General features: G+C 38.8%; 2 protein-coding genes across 4 annotated transcripts in view; one reads left to right on the top strand and one right to left on the bottom strand.

The window, feature by feature from the left end:
- The window catches only part of Gprk1 (G protein-coupled receptor kinase 1), a 235,484-nt gene that overhangs the window by 53,059 nt on the left and 160,075 nt on the right, over positions 1-22,350 (top strand). The window lies entirely within an intron of this gene.
- Positions 19,375-22,055, bottom strand: LOC26533236 (uncharacterized). Its single transcript, XM_033378239.1, has 4 exons — positions 20,807-22,055; positions 20,328-20,744; positions 20,040-20,258; positions 19,375-19,975 (listed from the first exon to the last, which is right to left on the bottom strand). Exons 1-4 carry the CDS (start codon positions 21,035-21,037, stop codon positions 19,523-19,525), a joined length of 1,320 nt encoding a protein of 439 aa, XP_033234130.1. The 5' UTR covers positions 21,038-22,055; the 3' UTR covers positions 19,375-19,522.

Here is a 22,350-nt window from a genome sequence, read left to right as displayed (position 1 = left end):
AGACATTAGTTGCATATTCTCCCAGTATGGGTCCAAGTCATGGTATAAGATCATGGTCCACTCAGACGTTGCTATTCTTGATGTTCCAAGTTTCTCATAGAATATTCCAGGCTTGTTTGCGAATTGTGTCACATTTATTGACTGTGACAATGCTAATGGAAGCATGAGCAACAGCACCAATAATGTTGATGTTAATGCAGGTGACAATTTTTTTGTTCTCTGTGTGGAATTAGCGGCGCTAGACGAGTGATCGGGCGCTTGTATACACCAGATGCTGTCTTTACGTCAACCACTCGTACGTGGTTGTCCTCTCCAGGATATGTCTTAATGATGCGACCCATTGGCCACTTCATTACTGGAAGGTTGTCTTTCTTAACCGAAACTAATAATCCTTCAGGTACGATTGGTGAAGCGGTCTTCCATATATGCCGAGCTTGCAGTTCTTGGAGGTATTCCGTAGACCATTGTTTCCAGAATAAATGCTTTAGGTGCGATACCAATTCCCAGCGCTTTACTAATGTATTTCCTTGATGATCAGTATTGACGTCAGGTGGCGTTGTCAATGGTTCAGCAATTAAGAAGTGTCCTGGGGTGAGCGCCCATGACATTGGAGTGATGGGTCGAGAATTGAGAATTGCTTTAATTTCGATTATCACTTTGTTTAGTTCTTCAAATGTCAATGAGGCTGTGTTAATGGTTGTTATCAACAGCTTTTTTGCTGATTTTATCGCCGCTTCCCAGAGGCCACCAAACGAAGGAGCCCTGGGAGGAATGAATTTAAAATCCACTTGTTTTTTGTTGCAATGATTCGTGATCAGAGCACTTGCCTTTGAGCTGAATATATTCTAATTCTTTAAGCTGGTTGTTTGCACCCACAAAGTTCGTTGCATTGTCGCAATGACAAGTTTGGCACTTCCCACGTCTGCTTAAGAATCGACGCAGAGCAGCCAAGAATGCTTCTGTGGTCAGGTCGCTTACCAGCTCCAGGTGCACTGCCTTTGTGGAAAAGCATCAGAACACGGCGATGTATGCCTTATCTGGTCTTTTGCGTCGGATCTTATGGTGGATCGAGATTGGTCCACAGTAGTCGACGCCTGCATTAAGAAACGGGCGTGCTTGTGTGACTCGTTGTGCTGGGAGATTGCCCATGATCTGGTGCATCAGCTTTGGTCTAGCCTTGGTGCATCTAACACAGCTGTGGATGATGCTTCTAACCATTGTCTTGTCATTGATAATCCAATATTGTTGTCTTGCGATTGCCCTTAATGCTTGAGCACCACAATGCATGTTTTCCTCATGTAGCTCCCGCAAGATCATTTTGACGATTGGGTCATTGTAAGGCAGCAAAACTGGGTGTTTTGCGTTGTATGGAAGTAGAGCTTTTTCAAGTCTACCACCAACTCGGATGAGCTCATCGTCTCCTAGGAAGGTAGATAACGATATGATCGAGATCTTTCTATCCACAGTCTTATAGCGTTGGAATTGTTTTAACTCTGCTGTAAACTCGACTTGTTGTATGGTTCGCAGGATTATAGTGCGGGCGTGAGTCAGTTCTTCTGCACAGAGCGTCGTGGTGTTCGCTCTGTTGGTTTTGTAGCAGAAGCGTAACATATATGCCACAATGCGTTGCAGTTTGTGAAACGAGTTGCTATGTCTGCAAGTATATAATTCGTCCCCAAGTGCGCTAGGTGTGATTGCCAAGCTTATATGTTTAGCTTTTCTCTCAAGATTGCTGGGTTCTATGTTGGGTGCCTTCGTTCAGTTGTCTCGAGATCCGTGCAGGAATACTGGTCCATATAAACACAAATTGTGATCTGCCAGTCTGCTTGCTGATATTCCTCTCGACAGGACATGGTCTGCGTTGTTGGCCGATGACACGTTCTAAGCGTGGTAGCGATTGTTTGGTTATCGGCGCCACACGTGATTTCGAACAGAGCAGTCTTACTGACACTTGGTTGTTTTTGTATGTAGCGCGTACATATACTGCTGCGCCATATGCTCGTTCTGATGCATCTACAAACGTATGGAGTTCTTGGGTAACTGGAATTTTACCATCGTAGATATGCCGGGGAATTTGCATTTTGTTCAATGTTTGTAAGTCGTCCCGGCATTCTTTCCATTCGGTTTGGTGTTGTAATAGTAATTCGTCATCCCAATCCAGTTTGAGCTCCCAAAGTTGTTGCATGAAGATTTTTGCTTTTACTACCACCGGTGCAAAGAGTCCTAGTGGGTCAAAGATTTGGGCCAGTTCGGAACATACCACCCGTTTGGTGATGCGTGTAGCCTGGCTTTTCTGTGTTCGTCCACACAATGTATCCTTCTTCGGCATCCAGATGAGACCCAGAGTTTTCACGCTGTAGTGCTCTATTGTCTCTCCTAGTTTTACATCGGTTACAATATCCTCTTTGGGGATTCCTTGGAGAAGTTGCTCATTGTTGGAGCACGGACGGTAGCAATATCTTATTTAGTTCTTGTTTAACATGAATTGCCTCTGGAATTGTGTCTGCGCTAGTTAGACAGTCGTCAACATAGAAATCGGTTTTTAATGTTGTTGATCCGACTGGTAGTCTGTCTTTGTATTGTATTGCCAAATGATCCAGACATTTCGTTGCTAGGAATGGAGCAGCTGTTGTCCCATATGTTACTGTTTTCAGGCGATAGTACCTGATCTCTTAGGATGGATTGTTTTGCTTTCTTGCAGAATGTGCATAAGGGTGCTCGCGCTCTCCCTGTGTTTGCTGATGCACATGTCGTGCCTTTTGGCTCTCTCCTTGATGCTGGTGGCTTCTTACTGGTTCCTAGAACCCGAATTCTTTGCTCCAAGAACTGAAGCATCGTATCCAGCGCCTGAATGTCCTTTGAGCTTCCCAATGATTGCTCATACAAGGCCTTATTTGTTACATCCAGTTTGTTTCTGATAATGGCAATCAATATCGGATCCCATGTACATACATTGATGCCTAATCCCTTTAGTGATGCAAGGGATTCTATGGTTGTTATATACAACTCTTTTAATGACTTGGGATCGTCATTAATTGTTTGGTGATTGAGGAAGCGGTTCAGTACCGTATTCGACACATCTCTGGGATTGTTGTATGCGTCAACTAGTATTTCCCAAGCGGCTTCATAATTTTCTTCCTTTAGATCGATATGTCAAATCAATCTTTCTGCCTCGCCGGTAACGGTGGTTTTAAGATACCACATCTTTTTCACCGTAGGCATGTTGGTCTCATGCACCATGCATGAGAACAGATCGAAGAACTGGGTCCATTTTAATAGATCCCCATCAAACTGCACGTTATCCGTGTTTGGTGTGGCTGATTTTGCCAATGCTCTTTGGACCTTACTTTCCAGTGTTAGGTAGGATTCCATGTCATATCCTCCTTCCACTGGGTCCTCATATTCCTCATGAATTGTGAAGTGGACTTCCTGCGCTTGAGTCCATAGTGATTTTATCAAATCATTTGATGTGCGTCCTTCCGCCTCTGAAAGTTGTTTCAGATTGCGTTTAACGGACTCTACTATGGCCTTTTGTAGGCGACATAGTGAAAGCAGATTGCTGTAATCCTTCGAGGACTGCTGGATCAGACCTACTGGAGGATTCTCACGCTTTTCTTTAAAGCCAATTTGACGTTCCCCACTAGCACTAGACGTCTGTGATAGCTTATCCATGCATTCGGTAAACATCGTAATGTATTGCTTACATGTTGTACTTCAGTCTTCACGGAATTTTACGTATTCATCCGTTTTGTCTGTATCGCGAAGTTTGGAGTCGTTTTTGTTGAAGCGATTCCACGCATTTTCGAGTACTGATATTTTGGCTTGAAAATAAGAGGCCGTTTGCTTTCGTTCTTGGGAATCTTTTTTAAAGTTCCGAATGCACCTCGATATTTCCTCACCAATCTCTTGCTGCACATCCATTGCCATTGTAGCGGCAGCTTCTGCCTCCATATGTGTATCCATTCTATCTGTTTGTACTTATTACTTTCGACCCGTTGGGAGTGTTTTATTTGCTTTGCAGCTGGATACGCTCCGAATCGCAACAGTTGGTCAGAAAGGTAATAGCACAGGTGATGTGTTGGATGGAGGGATTTGTGCTGTTTCCAATCTATGGAACGCACGGAACAACAAAAATTGATTACCTTGGTGGTAATCGAATTCTATAGCTGTTTTTCTGTTGGCTGATAACCTGAATATGTCAGTTTTGCTAAAGTGATACTTATTGGTAGGAGATGCTACCGTAAGTGTATGGCCTGGTGCCAAATTTTTATTGAAGATGTCCTGTTGACTGCTTCAATCTGATGTCCAGATCGAATCCATTCACTGTAGCTTGTCTGACAGTTTGAAAGGATGATCACGTCGGGGTCACCAAATGTTAATGTGTGTGTGTGTATAGGAAGCTGGGTTGCATACGGTACATAAACCGTCTACAGTTTGGTCGTCGCAACTAGAACTTGAACCAGTTGGACTGCGGAGTGGAAAGGAATTATAAACGACTCTTCCAAATCGGGGGAGACAATATGAATCAATGGACAGGATGAATAGTTTAAGCAAGGTCCACACGGAGCCTAGGTGCAGTAACTGAGTACATAGCCTGGAACTCCAACATCAACTTTCCACAAACCACTGAAGTAACATACCTTGGTGTCCGTTTGGATACACGGCCCACTCGGCGTAAAAACATCCGTTCGCCACTAAAACTGGAATACACAGTATTTTTGTAGAATACAGTTCTCAAACCAATTTGGAAATATGGCTCCGAACTATGCGGAAACGCTTGCATCAGTAACTTAGAAATAATCCAGAGGGCCCAATCAAAGATACTCATAAAAACTGAAATGTAGAATCTGTTAAAGATGAAATCGCCTAAGTGAAAGAAAAGTATTAGGTCAAATATCTGGCCCATCCTAATAGACTTAACGTGGCATACTAGCCATACGCGACTCCGGCGAAGAGACCTCACCACCCAGCAATAATACATAGGGCTGTAGTCCAAATAATTAATTATAATTCATTATTATTATTTTAAGGAATAGAGAAGCTTACAAAACTTAACTAACCTAGATGGTATAGCGCTGGCTGCAGTGCTATATTTTTTGACATTGTTAATGACCATTATTACAAATTTTGTGTATTAGTCTAGTTAAAATTAGTTAATTAGTTATCTTATGCATTATTTTCGGGGTTTGTAGATTTTGTGTTACATATTCGATGTTTTAAGGAAGAGAAAGATTTTTGGTATACATATGTTTTGGGTTGAGGTTGTCAATTAATTAATGCCGTGGCCATTGGCCAATATATATATATATAACCGCGCCGTTTTGTGTACTTTTGTAATTTAAAACATTTACGAAGAGCTGCGTTGAATGCAGAATATTCCGAACACGAATATGAATCTGTGTGTTTTGCGCACGCCCGTCCCCCACGATGACAAACGCTGGCATAGCAGACATCGTCGGTTCATTTCCGATTGTCGTGAAAAAGATCCGGATGTGATTTTCCTCGGAGATTGCATATTTGCATCAGTATTTTGCACCATTGCACTGCCTAATTTTCAGCATACGGGACAGAATGGACAGAATTGGACAATGTTAATCCGAAAATAGTTGCATTGTGGCACCAACAATGTTAACAACAGTGCCGCCGAAGTAGCGGACGGTATGCTCGCAAATAATAAAGTCTCGCGAATAAAGTGCCAATTCGAGCTGCTTTACGAATTGCTGTCGCAAATCCTCAACGATCTGGAACGCAATCAAACTCCATCCGAATAGGGAGAGTGGGGAAAAATTGACTAATGAACGAACTCAAATCTTAATCAAACTATACGATATGCAATTGATCACAAATTTGGTTATATACCTAAATCGTATAGAGTATTCAGCGTGGAGCTGACACAACTATACCAACAAAAATTTAAACACGTTTTTTTACCCGATTAAAAAACATTGCGAAATTATAAGCCAGGCTCCGTTTTTCACGTTCACAAAAGTTTTCCGATTTACTTTTGAATACACATTAATTGGGGCTCCCGTTTTCATATTCCGCAAGATTTATTCGTTTTCAAAACGAAATCATTTTCGTTGACGAAATAAAAAGTAAACGGCATTTTATACAACGAAACGAACCTTAATTGCAAACGGAAAAAAATAAATGACTTATTATTAACATAAACTTGACACCTATATCAGGGTAATTTAGCTCTTGCTTTCTTTATAAATAATTTTATTTTACCCCAGCCTCAAATTTGTCTTCGAAAAAATGGGCCAGGGCAACAACAATTTTCGTTTTGGTGCAAACAGCAAACCTTAAAACGAAAACGAAACGTTTTGGCTGAAAACGTAATCCGCAAAAGTAAATTAAAAACGGAGCCTGCCTGTATATGTCATATTTTTTGCATCTCCCATGTATACATGCAAAGATAAGGCACGCAAAAATTGAATTTTCAAATCTATTGTTTACATTTATACATTCATGCAAACATTCCCAAAAACGTTATAGCAATAGTATTATAATTGAATCAAGTAATATGTAAGAACTGAATACAGAAGTTTCCTTAGTAAAATAGCTATAAGTGCAAAAATTATTTTAAATTATTCTTAAAATGTAATAGATGCATGTTTGGTTTGACTATGCAGTTCTCATCTCTTATTGTTGTGCTCAGTTACTACAAATTTTCGTATTCTTTGAACCACATTTGTGGTACCATTAGCTTAGATAAGAGATCAAAGTCGCGCTCTACGTAGAAAACAGATACATATATGTGCAATCATGTTTTTTCATGTTTTGAGAAGCGCAGTGTTAGCATTGTGTCAGTAAAACTGACAAGCGGACTGATTTAGTTCGTAAGCAGTCATTATTGCTTCAAACCAATAAAAATTTCAACAAAAAAAAAGCATTTTAGTTAAAAATGCCACATGGTAAAGAATTTTTTGAGGGGGAACATGGAAGGATCAAGAGAATGAAATTAGCCGGCATAACAACTGGTCGAACAATCGCACTTAACGGTCCAGCTCCTAACGATGATCTCAAATGAATAAATTTAGACAACTCATCCAATTCAGAGTCTGATTCTATTAGAGTAGCAAAGATATTGTACCAGCTGGTCCATTCCGTAAACATTCCAGCGAACTCAGGCAGCTTTAGCTTGGGAAGTCTCCCTTAACGAGACACCTGTGTGCTATTTAGAATATCACCTGTCATTGGACTGCCGCCGTCCCCTATTTCCAAGACAGCTTAGTAACTTGGCCTTTAATTCGCAATAAACCTCTTCAACTTCATAGCGGCTTTCATATTCGCTGGCGTCCTCGCTATCGTATTAAATTTTAGCCTAAATTTTGCAGAACTGATTAAAGTTTGTCGCAATTAGACTTAACCTGACTTCCAGCTCCGCAGCCGTCATGGAGTCGCTTTTTTTCGAATAGACCTTGTTACGGACAAAGGAATTCATTAACGCCGTTCGAGAAGTGAGCACCTCCGCATCTTTACCCTTTCTAGGTGCCAATTGCAGTGACTATTTACACCGGTGTTACCCTTGAAAATTTAACAATAAAAAATACTCTATATTGGCATGAGTAAGTAACACGGTACCAAGTTTAGCCACTCTATTCAATAATCGGCCAACTTTAAATTCTCACTACACTGCCCAATTCAATAACTGATCAACAATTGACCACTGTACCAAAATGTGTACGTGCGCCCCAACGAAGCGGCAGGCAAAGAAGAAACGACTACAAAGTTAGATCAATGTCCAGTAGCAATTACTGTTCTTTAGGTCCCGGCTTCTAACTGCATACATATGTAAGTATGTACATACATATGTGCCTTGCTTCAACGTATAGCAGTGCACGCAATAGGCTGTATGTGTGTATGCAGATACCTAAGCACTCAAGCTAACTGTAATTGTAATCTGCTCTCTACACGAAACCCCGCTTGCAGAACAATTAAAGCCGCTACCACTTGACACTAAAACAATTGTATTGTTTTAAGATTATTCACACACATCGAATTGAAACTAAACATGCCTGCAAGCTCAAAGCAGTTCACACTCACAATTCGATACCGAAACCGCTGTCGCACTCGCCGTCAGCCAGACTCAGGGTGAAATATTTAATGAGTTCCAGTCGTGAACTCCATCCGGTAATTGAACCTTCTCCAAAGGTCCCTGCTCGGGCGCCAAATGCACGAGCTAAGGGCTCGCGCACACTATAGCTGAAAGCGGAAATCGACGCTGAAATCAGAGCTGAAAGCTCAGCTGATCTGAGAGCTTTTCTCAGGCAGAATCAGCTTGCAGGTGCGTACTTTGTCGGCTGATCTGATTGCTGAAAGCTGAAAGCCACTGCCTCCCTTTGTCTATCTCCTTAAGTTGCATCAATAGATATCATTATAATTATTATTATTATATAGTTATTGAATTATTACTTCACAGCACGTACAGTAGCCAGACGGAAGTTTTCTTCGTTTTTTTTTTTTAATTACGTGTATTTTAACCATATTTCCGTTGAGTTTGTATTCGTATTACTTTTATTTTACGAATTATTATTACATGTTTCAATTGTTATTTATTTTGTATAATAATAAACATTGTGATGTCTTTCGAGCGTTTACTGTACTTGGGGACATAGTATATTATATTTATTGGTAATGGTAAATAATACAACTTTTTGGCCCAATTTATCGCCTTCCAGAAATGATAGAAATAAAACTATTATTCAAATATTCAGCGCTGGGTTAACCGTAATTTCGCTTAACAATGTTTTGCAGCCCATTTTCGATCACTTATGAACCAATACACTTGAACAAAATCAGCAATCAGCTTGCTGAAAAAACAAACATGCTTGATCGATCAAACTAAGCTGAGCTGATTTCAGCGAGCTTTTTCAGCTTTCAGCTCAGCTCAGTCTGCAATGAGCGCACTGGCACCGGTGCAGTGTGTTTGTTTTTTCAGAGCTTATAAATCAGCTATCAGCTCCGCTTTCAGCTCCGTTTTCAGCTATAGTGTGCGCGAGCCCTAAGACCTTCCTAATCCGCTCTATGTAGTTCCTTTCTCGCTCGTTTTATTTCGTATATCTCTTAAATTTAGTGATCATAATTCAGATCGTTTTGGCTCGATACTATCGATTGCGCTCCTTTATATTTACATAATGTAACGTTACATACCTAACAATAATGTAACTTCAAATTAATTTACATTTTTAGCAGTATTTACATATTAGTTCAAATATTCAAATTGTCAACCTTTATAAAGTATGTTACTATATTCTATTAAGGGACGTCAACAGTAATAAAAACAATTAATCATCTCAAAATCTTGCTGTTTTCTTTTAATCTAGCTTACAACTTTTCTTCATCTATATTTTCTTACATGTGTTTTCTTCTTCAATGGTATTAGACTATCGATGGGCCGGGTCGAGGGCTCTAAGGGCGCTAAACCTAAAATCAGACAGACAAAAAGGCGTTGCAGAAAATATAGACTGACTGAAAAACGCACACTTCCACCGGCACCTACAAAAACCAATGCAGGTGCAAGTTGGTTATAAAAATCCGACACCCGAATAAAGTTCCTGGGAATCTCTTCTGTTTTGTCAATATCATACGTTATGCAATCGCAATCTAATATTAATAATATTAATACTAATAAATACGAGAGTGGTCTGATAAGTACTTAGCATCACTGCCAATTGGTGCCAGTATCGCACAAGAGATTTACTATCGCGGTGTTCATTCTTTTAGACGACAACTTTCAAAATTTCAGAAGAATCGGACTTGTAGGACCCATCTGAAAAATACATTTTCTCGAGCTCTGCAAAGTAGGCCTCCGTGGCGTCGATGACTTCCACATTCGACTCATATTTCTCTCCGGCGAGTGACTTTTTCAAGTGTGGAAATTAAAATTTCACACAAGGAAAAATCTGGAGAATACGGTGAATTGGGCAGCAGTTCGTAGTGCGATTCGAACAATTTGGCCGTGGCGACGGCGGAGGTGTGTGCCGGTGCGTTGTCATAGGGAAGGAGCATTTTTTTCTTTGTCAAATAGGGCCTTATTTTCTGCAACTCGGCGTTGAATCGGTCCAATAATTCGGTATAGAAGAGCCCTGCAGGAAATCGATGTAGATCACATCTTGTGAATCCCAGGAAACGGTTCGGAGAACGTTCGCCGCGTAAAGTCTAATGTTTCGACTGTCCCTTGGTCTCTGGTGTGTACCAGTGGATCCATATTTCGTCGACGTGCATGCCACGACACAGAAAGTCCTTCGGATTGCGCTCAAACAGCGTCAAACACTGCTCTGAAGTGGTCTCACAGTTGCGCTTATTCTCCGGAGTGGCCAAACGCGACAAACATCGCGCCGACAGCTTTCTCATGTCCAAAACTTCATGCATGACTTTGAAACTCGCTAGACGGTCGTTATCGAAGGGGACGAGTTACCTTTCGCTGCGCGATTTCCCTTCCAAAAATAAGAATCGATTCCCCGACAATAGCCGTCTAAAAGAATACTGACATCATCGGGCGGTGAGGCTAATTACTTATCAGACCACCTTCGTAGAAAATATATTGTTCTCGCAATGAAAATTGCGTATGATGTTAATTTCTTTAAAACGCTCACAAAACTCCCAGGAAAAATTTTCTTCTGATCGTTGCAAGCACTCAAAGAGAATGACAGAGTCAATAGGCATTTAAATGATTTTGGGGCGTGCCACACAGAAAAGCATACACACAAACAGACACACATGTACATAAACAAAGAGAGAGACTTGTTACACGAACGTAACAGAACATATGGTAAGGTGAGCTTTTTCTCGGCACATTTAAATCAAAATGTAGGCGCAAGAAATTCATTTTTTGATTTCATTTTCAATATGCATGCTGTTACTCAGTAATTTCTGACGTCTTTTTGCTTCAAATCAAGCAATTGAAAAAACAAAGGAATTTTTATCAAGCTGTATATTATCGAAGCCCAGGTCGGCTGTTTTTGTTTGCCAGATTTACAATCGTACTTTCATCAATCAAAATAAGTTTGAAACACCTTCGAGAAGTATTAGGCAGTCACTATAATGCAACTCAGGCTTTCCTATAATTACTATCCGTCACTTAGAAAGCATTTACTGTACCTAATGCCTCATGATTAATGGTTAAACTTCTCTACATTTGACGATGACAATCATCGTACACCAGCGTTTCGAAAAGACTATAATGTTTTAATACTACATTAAACTTTGGAAACTTAATTTTTGGCAGCTGCCTATGATGCACAGTGTACTTAGTGTGAAGTTTTCCATATCTCGCTGTTGACTTTTAGTTCTTATAGTTGTCAGAAGAGCCTAGTACACACATTTTCATGTTCTTCCCTTGATAAAAAATCCGAATACATTTTATCTAATGACCATTGGATATTAAATTGCTTTTCCATATACGCATTAAGAACATTTTTTCAAAATTTTATTTTTCCCGGGTTCATGAAATTCTTTATTCGAGTTATATTATTGACAAGAATTTCCCGCTGTTGAAGAAGTTCAAATTCGTCTTCATCATGAGCTGAAGAAGAACTGCCACTGCGTTTCTTGAGAGCCGTAATATACTTTATTACGACGGGTTTATTTAAATTTTATTTTTATGCGGTTCGAAGTTTTTAAATAACCCTCGCACCGTACATTTGCATCTGTGTAACAAAGTCAAAGTATTTTTATTTATTTACATCGAGGTTAGAGTTAAAACTATTAACCTAGCTTATTAGTGATAGCACTGGTTACTATGACCTTCGGCTATGTTGTTATTATGTTATGCTTATTATATTATGTTTATTATATGTGAGATGTATTCCATAGGTTTTATATTAGAGTTAGATTAATGGATATAAGTTGGTTTCTTTTAGATATTTTATGATTAGGTCTATTTCAGTTTTAGTTGGGTTAGAGAGGAATGTCAGTGGATTATTGTTAGCGAAGATTTTGAAACGTATGTCTGTGAGCTGTGAGGATGGGCAGTCTTTGAGTAGGTGTTCTATAGTTACTGGAACGTTGTTCAGGCAATGCGTACAAGTATTTATTTTGGTTGGGTCTAGGTAATGTTGGTGAGTTATTCTTGTATGTCCTAGTCTTAGTCTAATTATTTTTGTTTGTTTTATCCTTGATGTGGTGTTTTGGTCTAGTCTTTTGGTGAATTTGTCGGCTGTTATTTGGTTGGGATTGATAAATTGATACCAGTTCGATGTTTGTTCTAGTTTTATAAGTTTGTCTTTAATCATTTTTGTCTTGAGGTGTTTATTAATGTCTGATATATTGTTATTGTGTGTGTATGTAAGGGCCATTGTTGAAGCTGATTTTGCTTTTTGGTCTGCTAGTTCATTTCCTTTTATGTTTTTATGACCTGGGATCCAGAGTAGTTTTATTTTTGGATGTAGTTGCATTAGAAGAGATCTAATTTTAGATTCATAATAGTTGAAGTTATCGGGGTTGCCTATGGCTTGAAGAGAGGATAGAGAGTCTGAGCATATCATATATTTCCCGCGCATAGATTTGACAATTTGTATTGCCTCGAATATGGCTATGATTTCGGCAGAGTAAATTGAAGAAAAATTTTGTAGTAAGCCCACTTTTAAGGTGTTTTTTTCAGTTGTGATTGCAAATGATGTGGTACTTATGGTTTTGGATCCATCCGTAAACAGAAAGGTGTGATCATTAAATTGGTTTTTGATGGTAAGAAAGTGTTGTTGGTATATAGAGTCGTGTGTATTATTTTTGTCTAGTTTTTCAAGTTCGGTATTTATGGTATTTGGTTGGAATTTCCAGAAAGGTAGCTTAGTTTTTATTTCGGGTTTTATGAGAAGGCTTATGTTTTGTTTTTTGCAATGTTGTAGAGAGTAAGTTATTGCTGAAGGTATTTTGTTGTTGAAGTGGATTCTGCTTTGGAGGGACTTTGAGATTTTGTGAAGAGGTGAGTTGTTTGAAAATAAAGGTTTTTTATTAGTTTGGCTTGTAGAAAGTCACGTCGATCTGCAACTGTGTTTATGTTAGCTTCCATTAAAAGATTTGTAATCGGGGTTGTCCTGAATGCTCCCAAAGCTATCCTTACTGCACAGTTTAGAATGGTTTGAATTTTTTTAAGCCAAGTTATTGAGGAATTGCCGTAAAATACTAGTCCGTAGTCAATTTTAGAAACTATTATTGCTTTTGTGATTGATATTAGTGTATGCGTATTGCAATTGAACTTGTTACTGGAGAGACATTTTATTATATTAATTTTGTTTGAGAGAGAGCTAGCTAAGTCTTCTATGTGTCTAGTCCATCTATATTTTGAATCGAATGTGAGTCCTAATATTTTTAAGTGGTCTACGCTCGGAATGTTTAGGTTTCTCGTTGTTATTGTGCATTTACAGTTATGTTTACGGCATATATGTAAGTGTTTGCATTTATCAAATGATAAGGATGAGCCTGAAAACGAACACCATTCGTCGATTTTTTGGAATAGATCATCGAGATTGAAATTTTCTTGGGTTTGTTTTTTTTTAAATTTGACAATAATATGAAAATCGTCTGCATAGGCTGTGAATGTGAGATTTCGTTGGATAGTAATGAGGTTTGCTAGTTTATTATATGCTATTAAGAATATAATAACTGATATCGGTGATCCCTGGGGGATTCCGTTATGCAGAGGAAAAGTGCTCGATAGGTTGTTTGCTACGCGACATTTGATTTTTCTCTTGCTTATAAAATTAATAATATAGTTAAGTATTTTTGGGCCGATGTTCCATTCTTGGAGTTGCTTAGTTATTGCATGTAGTCCAATTTTGTCAAAGACTTTATTGAAATCTAATGATACTATTGACAAATGTTGTTTGTGGGATAATGCATCAGTTATCAGATGATCTAAGTACGCTAGATTGTCTGTAACTGATTTTCCACGTTTGAAACCAACTTGATTTGTGTGTATATGTTTGTTTGTAGTAACAAACCACCACAACCTCTTGGCTATGATTTTGTCTAGGACTTTTGCGAAGCAAGAGTTTAGAGAAATCGGGCGGTATGAGGTTATTGATGTTTTGATGTAGCCGGGTTTAGCTATTGGTATAACAAGACCTATTTTGTAAGCTTGGGGTATATAGTTATTAAGTATATTATTGTAGTGTTTTAAAATTCGATCCTTAACTGCTGGGGATGTATTTGCAATCATTGGGTAGGAGATTCGATCAATACCTGGTGTATGGCCCTTTAAGCTTGAGAGTGCGGAGGAAAATTCTATGGAAGTGATATCTGATTCTATTTTCTGTGCAGATTGCGATGGAGGAGAGCTTTGATATGTTGAAATTGAATATTTGTTGTTAGTGAACATGGATGAGAAGTTGGAATCTTTGGACTGATCAGACCAGTATTCGGCAAATGAATTGGCAATGGAGGTGTTATCTGAAGTTGGCTGTAAAGTGGTCGGATGGATAATTGTATGGATGTTTTTCATATTATTCAGTCCACAAAAGCGTCTTATATTTGACCAGGTTTGACTTGTCTTTGTTTGGGGTTGGATTTCTGAAGTAAAAGAGGAAAGTGACTTATTCTTTTCCGGTTTTATTTTTTTTTTTAAATTTTGCCGCTGCTTTTCGAAATCTAATGATGTTTGTAGTTGTAATGTGTTTTTATACCCGATACTCAAAATGAGTATTGGGGTATATTAGATTTGTGGTGAAAGTGGATGTGTGTAACGTCCAGAAGGAATCGTTTACGATCCCATAAAGTATATATATTCTTGATCAGCATCAATAGCCGAGTCGATTGAGCCATGTCTGTCTGTCCGTCTGTCCGTCCGTCCGTCTGTCCGTCTGTCCGTCCCCTTCAGCGCCTAATGCTCAAAGACTATAAGAGCTAGAGCAACGATGTTTTGGATCCAGACTTCTGTGATATGTCACTGCTCCAAAAATATTTCAAAACTTTGCCCCGCCCACTTCCGCCCCCACAAAGGGCGAAAATCTGTGGCATCCACAATTTCGACGATACGAGAAAACTAAAAACGCAGAATCGTAGAAGATGACTATATCTTCTAGAGTGCAAAATCTGAACCAGATCGTATAATTATTACAGCCAGAATCACGAAAACAATTTCACTCTTTCTCCCTCTGTCTCACTCTAACACACAGGTTTCATGGTCGGTTTTGCCAATTGCAAAATATGAGTTCAAGGATCTCAGAACCTATAAAAGCCAGAGCAACAAAATTTGGTATCCACACTCCTGTGATATCGGACCTTGACCGTTTCATGTCCAAATTTCGCCACACCCCCTTCCGCCCCCGCAAAGGACGAAAATCTGAGGCAACGACAAATCTCAGAGACTATTAAGGCTAGAGTAACCAAATTTGGTACACACACTCCTTTAAGATGTCACTATAAAACGTATATCTCAGAATTTCGCCCCACCCCCATCCGCCCCCACAAAGGACGAAAATCTGTTGCATCCACAATATTGCAGATTTGAGAAAACTAAAAACGCAGAATCATAGATAATGACCATATCTATTAGATTGCTGAATCTGGATCAGATCAGATCATTTTTATAGCCAAAAGGAACAAATCAATTTGCAGTGGCTACGCAGCGCCCGACGTCACGCTCAGACTGATTTTCTGTCTCTCTCGCACGCACTCTTTGTCGTGTCGTTAAATATTAGCGGCGTCTGCCGGAGGAGAGCCATACTGACTTAGTATCGGGTATAACCGTAGAGTTGCGGTGTCCGCAGCAACTCACAACGTTCCCCCTCGTTTTAGTTTGTTCCATGCTTGTTTTCTTTCGTTGTTGAGAGTTTGCAGTCCATTGTTCCACCAGGGAACGTTTCTGGGATGGTTTTTAATTGATGTTTGTGGGATGGTAAGATGGGCGCTTTGTGGTAGAATTTTATTTAGACATGATGATTCTTTATTGATATTGTTTGAGGGCGAACTTTTTGTATTAAAGTAGTCAGTTTTGTCCTTAAATGCATCCCAGTTGGCTGAGTTTATTTTGAAGATTGGGTTGTTTTGTGTTTTATTCTGTTTGTTATTGTTAAAGAGTGTAATGAGGATAGGGAAATGGTCACTTCCGTGAAGGTCGTCGATGATTTTCCAGTTAGCGTATTGGAATAAGTCTGGAGAGCAAAATGATAGGTCAATATGTGTGTATGTATTGTGTGTGGTAAAGTGTGTGGGGGATTTGTCGTTTAAGAGTATAAAGTTGGTGTTATTTAGGAATTTGGCTACTGTATTGCCTCTTGCGTTATTTTTTGGTGAGCCCCAAAGTTTGCTCCAACTGTTGAAATCACCTAAAATAAGTGAGCTTGAGTTATTGCTGAGAACATTGTGTAGGTTACTTTCGTTAAAATTTTGGCTTGGCGATATGTATGCAGAAATTATTTTAAATTTTTTCTTCGATTCAACTTCAATAGCAGTTGCATCTAAGTCAGTTTGTAAATGTATTTCCTTTGATTCGATTGAGTTGTGTATGAGGACTGCTGCTCCCCCAAAATTGGGTGAGTAGTTTTTAGCGTAAAGTGAGAAGTTGATAGGAATGGGTATATTGTGAATATTAAATAGATGCGTTTCTTGTAATGCAATTATATGCGGTTGGTATTGTTTAATAATAATTTGTAGTTCATTATAGTTGTTTATGTAGCCTCGAAGGTTCCATTGGATTATTGTCAGAGTCATTTTTTTGAGTTTTTATCTCTTGAGTGCTGGTTATTTGGGTTGTTTTTACTTGATCTGTTAGTTTTAGTCGGATTCTATTTCCATTGAGCAGTTGTTGCTACTCAAGGCGTCAGTATTGGGGTTCTTCTGTCTTGTTTTTTTGCTGCTTGAGCTTTTTAATTTGTCCGCAGCCTTAATTGCTGCTAGTCTGCGCTTAGAGGTGGTAGAATTTTTACAATGTTAGAGGTTGTGCTGTTTTTATGGGAATTTGATAGGGTGTTTATCTTACTGTCTATTTCTGAGTCGATATCAGAGTACGATACAGTTTGGCGTTTGGATGTGGATGCTTGCTGGGGGTGTTGTTGTTTTTGTGATGCTGTGTGTTGTTGTTGTGGTTTTGTGTGTTGTTGTTGTGATGCTGTGTATTGTTGTTGGGAATGCGTAGAGGCCTGTGTGGTTTTGGTGACTGAAGAGAATAAGTATTATCTGTGTTCCGTGTCCGTAGTATTGAGAGGGCTGTTTTGTTGTCGCATTTGTTCGTGGTTTTAATTGCTTGGAGTTCGTATTGAGTGATAAAGATAGGGCATTTTTTGCTGGTGGAGTTATGTGGGTTCGAAGAGTGCTGGTCGTTATTGCAGTTAATGCAGTGCTGGGTTTTGTTACATTTCTCTTGTGTGGTCGTGTCAATGTGAAAGTCCTCTCCGCAATTGAAGCAAAGTTTTTTGTTTTTGCAGAATTTTTGGAGGTGTCCAAACTGGAAGCAATTGTTGCATTTCATTGGAAGTGGTATATATTGTCTGACTTGGGCTCTTTGTTATCCAATCATTATGTACTCCGGTAGGGTTAGTAGGTTGAATGTTAATATGCAGACGCCAGTCTCTTTTTCAAAATTTTCTTTACTTCGGAGACCTGTTGGTGCGCAAGTTCTGATTGGATTTCGTCTTCATCAATGCCTCTTAAATCGTTAGAGTAAACGACGCCCTTTGAGTAGTTAAGAGAGTTGTGTATTGTGACGTTGACGTTGATGTCGCTTGCAAGAGATTTTAGGTGTATTAGTTTTTTCGCTTGTATGTTTGTTTTCGTCTTTATCAAAATTGTTCCGTTTCTTATTTTTTTGCACATTTCGACTTCACCTCCACAGGTGTAGTCAACTTGTTTTTTTATGAGAAAGGGGGATACCAAGTTGAGTTCTTTGTTGGGATCTGTTCTCGAGATGTTGACGAATTTCGGTCCAGGTGTTTGTAGAAGGGTTTCAATTTGGGGAGAGAGTCTAGGCCCTCGATCTGGGGGGTCCCCCATTACGGCGCCTCTGGTTTTGATTCCGTTAGGTTGTCACTTAATTGAATATTTGTGTTTGTTACTGTTCTAGTTATAATTGTTGGTAGTTGTTGGTGATTCTGCTTTGTGCGAGGTTTTGCGATGAGCTTTTAGTTAGCGTAGGCACGTTCGATCTCTATGAGAGTAGTTTTGTGACTGATGAAAGTCAAAGTAATTGCGTTGATTTTCAAATCCACTTGATCCACTTCAAAGAGAAATCAACGATTACCGATACAGCGATATGCAGCGACAACAACAACTGCACTATGCGCAAGTGCAATGGTCTTTATGTACCGGAATATGCTGGTAAAGCTCTGGGAACCAATTATGCACTTTTATGTAACACAGTTTATGTGTTTAACACGAAAAAAGATAAATCTAATCTACTTACTTTCAGTAATTATTACTTTAATTTATTACCTTGTAACGGGCTCTGTTGAGATGCCATGTACAGATGCCAGAAATTAGTTTTTATGGTACTAGAGTATAAGAAAAGTTTATACCAGTAGAGCATTAATCCAATCCAATCGAGCCGGGAAGTACAACGGGGGGCGCCAAAATATTAGCGAAAATCCTAACTATTACATTATTAATTTCCTTCTTTCGAAAACTGCAACAAAATTGGAAGGTAAGGTGTGGATTGGTATTATTTTTCGACTTAATTCACATTTTATGCGCTTCATGGAGCTCTAAGCATACGAGCTTTTTCCCATGCAAGCGGTAGCGAGTACAGCAAATTTAAGTACATAATTGTTTATAGGAGGATATCGAAATAAATCACCCGTTTCCAAAATAAGTACTCATATTTCTTCTCAATGGCAAGCAAATTGGTATCTAGATAGTATTATTATAAATAATAAATAATAATAATAATAAATAAATAAATCCACTTATCTTTTTAATGGCAATTCACTGTGATATGATAATTCTGAAATTACCTTTCTTCCTCGTCGCCCACCAGATTTACGTTGCATCCCAAACTGACTTTTTGTGATAGATTTGGGGCTTAAAAAATTTTTAGCGATTTTTTAAATTTTTAATTTGGATATACTTTTTTGGGCCACTTGCTTAAATAATCTATTACCACGAGCACATATTTGTTTCAACTGTTACTGCTTAAGAATGGGCCTGCTACATCCATTGCAATCCTCTCAAACAGTGCTCCTGAATTGTACTGCCGCATTTTTGGGGTAGCGACATATCTCCGACGACATATCTCCGCCGATCCACAAACGACATATCTCCGCGCGAAATTATGTCGTTTTAAAGCGACATACTCCGCGCGGAGATATGTCGTTTGTGGAACGGCGGAGATATGTCGTTTCAAAACGTCATATCTCCGCGCGGAGATATGTCGTTTGTGACACGGCGGAGATATGTCGTTTCGAAACGACTTAAGTCCGCCAGAAAATAATTAACTAATTTCGCATGTAAAATACACTTATATTTTTTTGACAGCATTTCCTTTTATAACATAATTTTATTGAAATTAAAAAATGTGCAATAGTCCAAATACACAGAAATCATAATAGCAGTTTTCTTAAATTTTTTCGTTCTTAACTTACACAAGTTAATTATAAATAAAAACATTGCGTATGGCCTCTTCGACTTCTTGGTTGCAACTTGGACATTTTGGCTTTATATTTTCATTTTCTTCCAAGTCGTTTTTTGCTTGGTTGTGGGCCACAATTTGATCCCAACATGTACCACAAATGTTTACGTGATTGCACGGGCGCAACAACACAGACTTTGGGTTACATAGGCACACATTGCATGGATTTATTTGAACCAATGACTTATCAGATGACTGACTTGAATGAGAAGCATTCGATGAAAGTGACGATGTGGAAGATTTCATATCAGAAGACATTCCAGTTAAATTGCTTTCATTGTCCACACCTTCAAAGAAGTCCTGCTTTGAAAAGCGGTCAGCTAAGGAAACAGTGCATGTCAGAAATCCCTGTATATCAATTTCACCTCTTTCAAAAAGATCCATTGCGTCCATTATTTTTTTTGAGCGATCCTGAGGACAAAAATAATTAAGCTAACATATTATTTTGAACGAACTTAAAATTTATTCAACTTACACGTAATTTCTTCTTCTGTGTCTGATTTCCATTACCACCATTTTGAAAGAGTAAAGCAAACTCGCGACTTTTTTCATATTCTGCATCAATAAGACATTGAACAAATTTAAAAAAGTGCCCATTTGCTCGAATTTTATTTCCCAAATTCAAATTATAAGCTTCTACTGAGCTCGTGGTTCTAGTTGACCTCTTAAACACGGATATGCTTTTTGGTCCCTCCTATAAAATTAGGGTTAAAAATTAATAAGTAAAATACAACTCAATTATTAAACAATAAATAAAATATACCTTTTTAAGCCACTGTCTATTAAAATATTTTAAAAATGGAGAAAACAGCTTCTTATTTAAGTTTATTGCATCGCCTTTTAGAAGGTTAAATGATTCGACAATTTTGCTTTCTGGTAAAAGCGGCAAGTGCAAAAATTTCATAAATAGCATGTAAGCTTTCTTATTGCATTTCAGAGTATTTTCAAAACCACTCGATTGCTTGGCATTTTTCTTGCATGCTTGAGTAAAATGAAACCAACAGGCGTAACAATTCATGTTGGGATGCAGACCTTTTAACGCGTTACGCATTGCCTTTTCGTAATCTGTTATAAAGGATGCTCCTTTAAGGCAGCAAATGTTCGAGTCTATATATGTGAATAAGTGCTGATAACACAGCTCCGTTTTGCGAGTCATCAAAACAAAAACAAAAGGGGTTATCTAATTAAAAAAAATTTTTGATTAGAGTTAGTAAATAAAGTGTAGCATAAGAAGAAATTTACCTTCTGCAAATATTTAATATAAATTATTAAAAGTTGCTTAAAATCTCCAAAAGGGCACACTTTAAATGTAGCATCAATTAAATAATGCCTATTATGCTCCGGAATGTTGGCTTGCATCAAGGTGATTACCTTGTCTGATGAAAATATGCAATAAGCAAACGAGCTCGATGCGTACACTTTTTTATAGAACTGATTTGCAGTATTTCCCTTGGTTATTCCAAAACGGTTCATAATATTTTCGTCTTGAAAAGCTTCCAGAACATTCTTTAACAATTTTTGTTTAATGAAATTAACTTCCTAATAAAAACGCTGTTCATAAATTATGCAGTAGCTATATTTGCTCAATTAAGACAATATTTTTTACGGTGCATTTACAGTTAGGTAACCAGCTAAAGATAAAGAGTATGTGCGAGAGGGACAGAAAATCAGTCAGAACATGTCGTTGGGCGCTGTGTAGCCACTGCAAATTTATTTGTTCCTTTTGTTTTCTTTTTTTTGTTTTTTTTTGTATTTTTTGATGGTGTATCGGCATAATTTGCTCAAAATCGCTGCGCGGAGATATGTCGCTTCTAAGCGTCATAGCTCCGCGCGTAGATATGTCGTTTGTGACACGGCGGAGATATGTCGTTTCAAAACGTCATATCTCCGAGCGGAGATATGACGCTTTCAAACGACATAAGTCCGCCAGAAAAAAAGCGACATAATTCCGCCGGCAAAATGTACTGGGCGGAGATATGTCGTCGGAGATATGACGCTATGCCGCATTTTTCTGTGACTTCTATCAGATGGTCTTTTTGCCAACGCACAACGATCACATCGACGGATCCAATAAGTTACAGACTCCTTGCAACCAGTCCAATAGAATCGTTTTGGCGTTCCCTGTGCCGGATAAGCCAGGATCGTCGCTGAACACAGGATAAATTTTAATTGTTCAAAAGCTTTTTCTTCTTCTTCTGTGCATTTGTAGCATTGATTTTTAAGCCCGATACTTACAAAGAGTATAGTGGTATATTAGATTTGTGGGGAAAATAGATGTGTGTAACGACCAGAAAGAATCGTTTCTGACTCCATGAAGTAAATATATGCTTTAGTTCTAGTTTTCTGAGATTATAAGAGCTAGAGCAAAGACATTTTGTATTCACACTCCTGTGATATCTCACTGTTACAAATGTATTTCAAAACTTCACCCCGCCCTCGTCCGTGCCAACAAAATCTCAATATCTTATAGCTTTCAGAATCTAAACCAGATTGTATCATTATAATAATCTCTCTCTCTCTCACACACACACACAAACTCTTCGCACCTACTGACCGAGTATCTATCGAGCATTTTTTTTTTTTTCCATATTTGGACGTTGACATGCAATGACTGCATCTTTCAAGAGGCGATGCAGTTGCACCGTCAAGTGGCCCGTGTGAAACCAGCAGAAGGCTGTTACGCGCGGATCCCAGGCAAAAACGCAGCCCTCCTCCCGCCCAACCGACCGAGGGGCGCTGCCGCATGACGCGCGGTGCGTAGCCGAACCAAACCAGAACATGCAAGA

Source organism: Drosophila pseudoobscura, chromosome 3 (genome assembly GCF_009870125.1).
Source record: "Drosophila pseudoobscura strain MV-25-SWS-2005 chromosome 3, UCI_Dpse_MV25, whole genome shotgun sequence".
NCBI lineage: Eukaryota > Metazoa > Arthropoda > Insecta > Diptera > Drosophilidae > Drosophila > Drosophila pseudoobscura.
Note: the sequence above shows the minus strand (reverse complement) of the source record. Positions and strands in the feature narration are given on the sequence as shown.

Coding starts and splice junctions, on each gene's coding strand:
- LOC26533236 (XM_033378239.1), bottom strand. CDS start 21,037: ATGAACCGTTTTGGAATAACCAAGGGAAATACTGCAAATCAGTTCTAT. Junction 20,745..20,806: donor ATATTAAATATTTGCAGAAG/GTAAATTTCTTC, acceptor TTTTTTAATTAG/ATAACCCCTTTTGTTTTTGT. Junction 20,259..20,327: donor ATAGACAGTGGCTTAAAAAG/GTATATTTTATT, acceptor CTAATTTTATAG/GAGGGACCAAAAAGCATATC.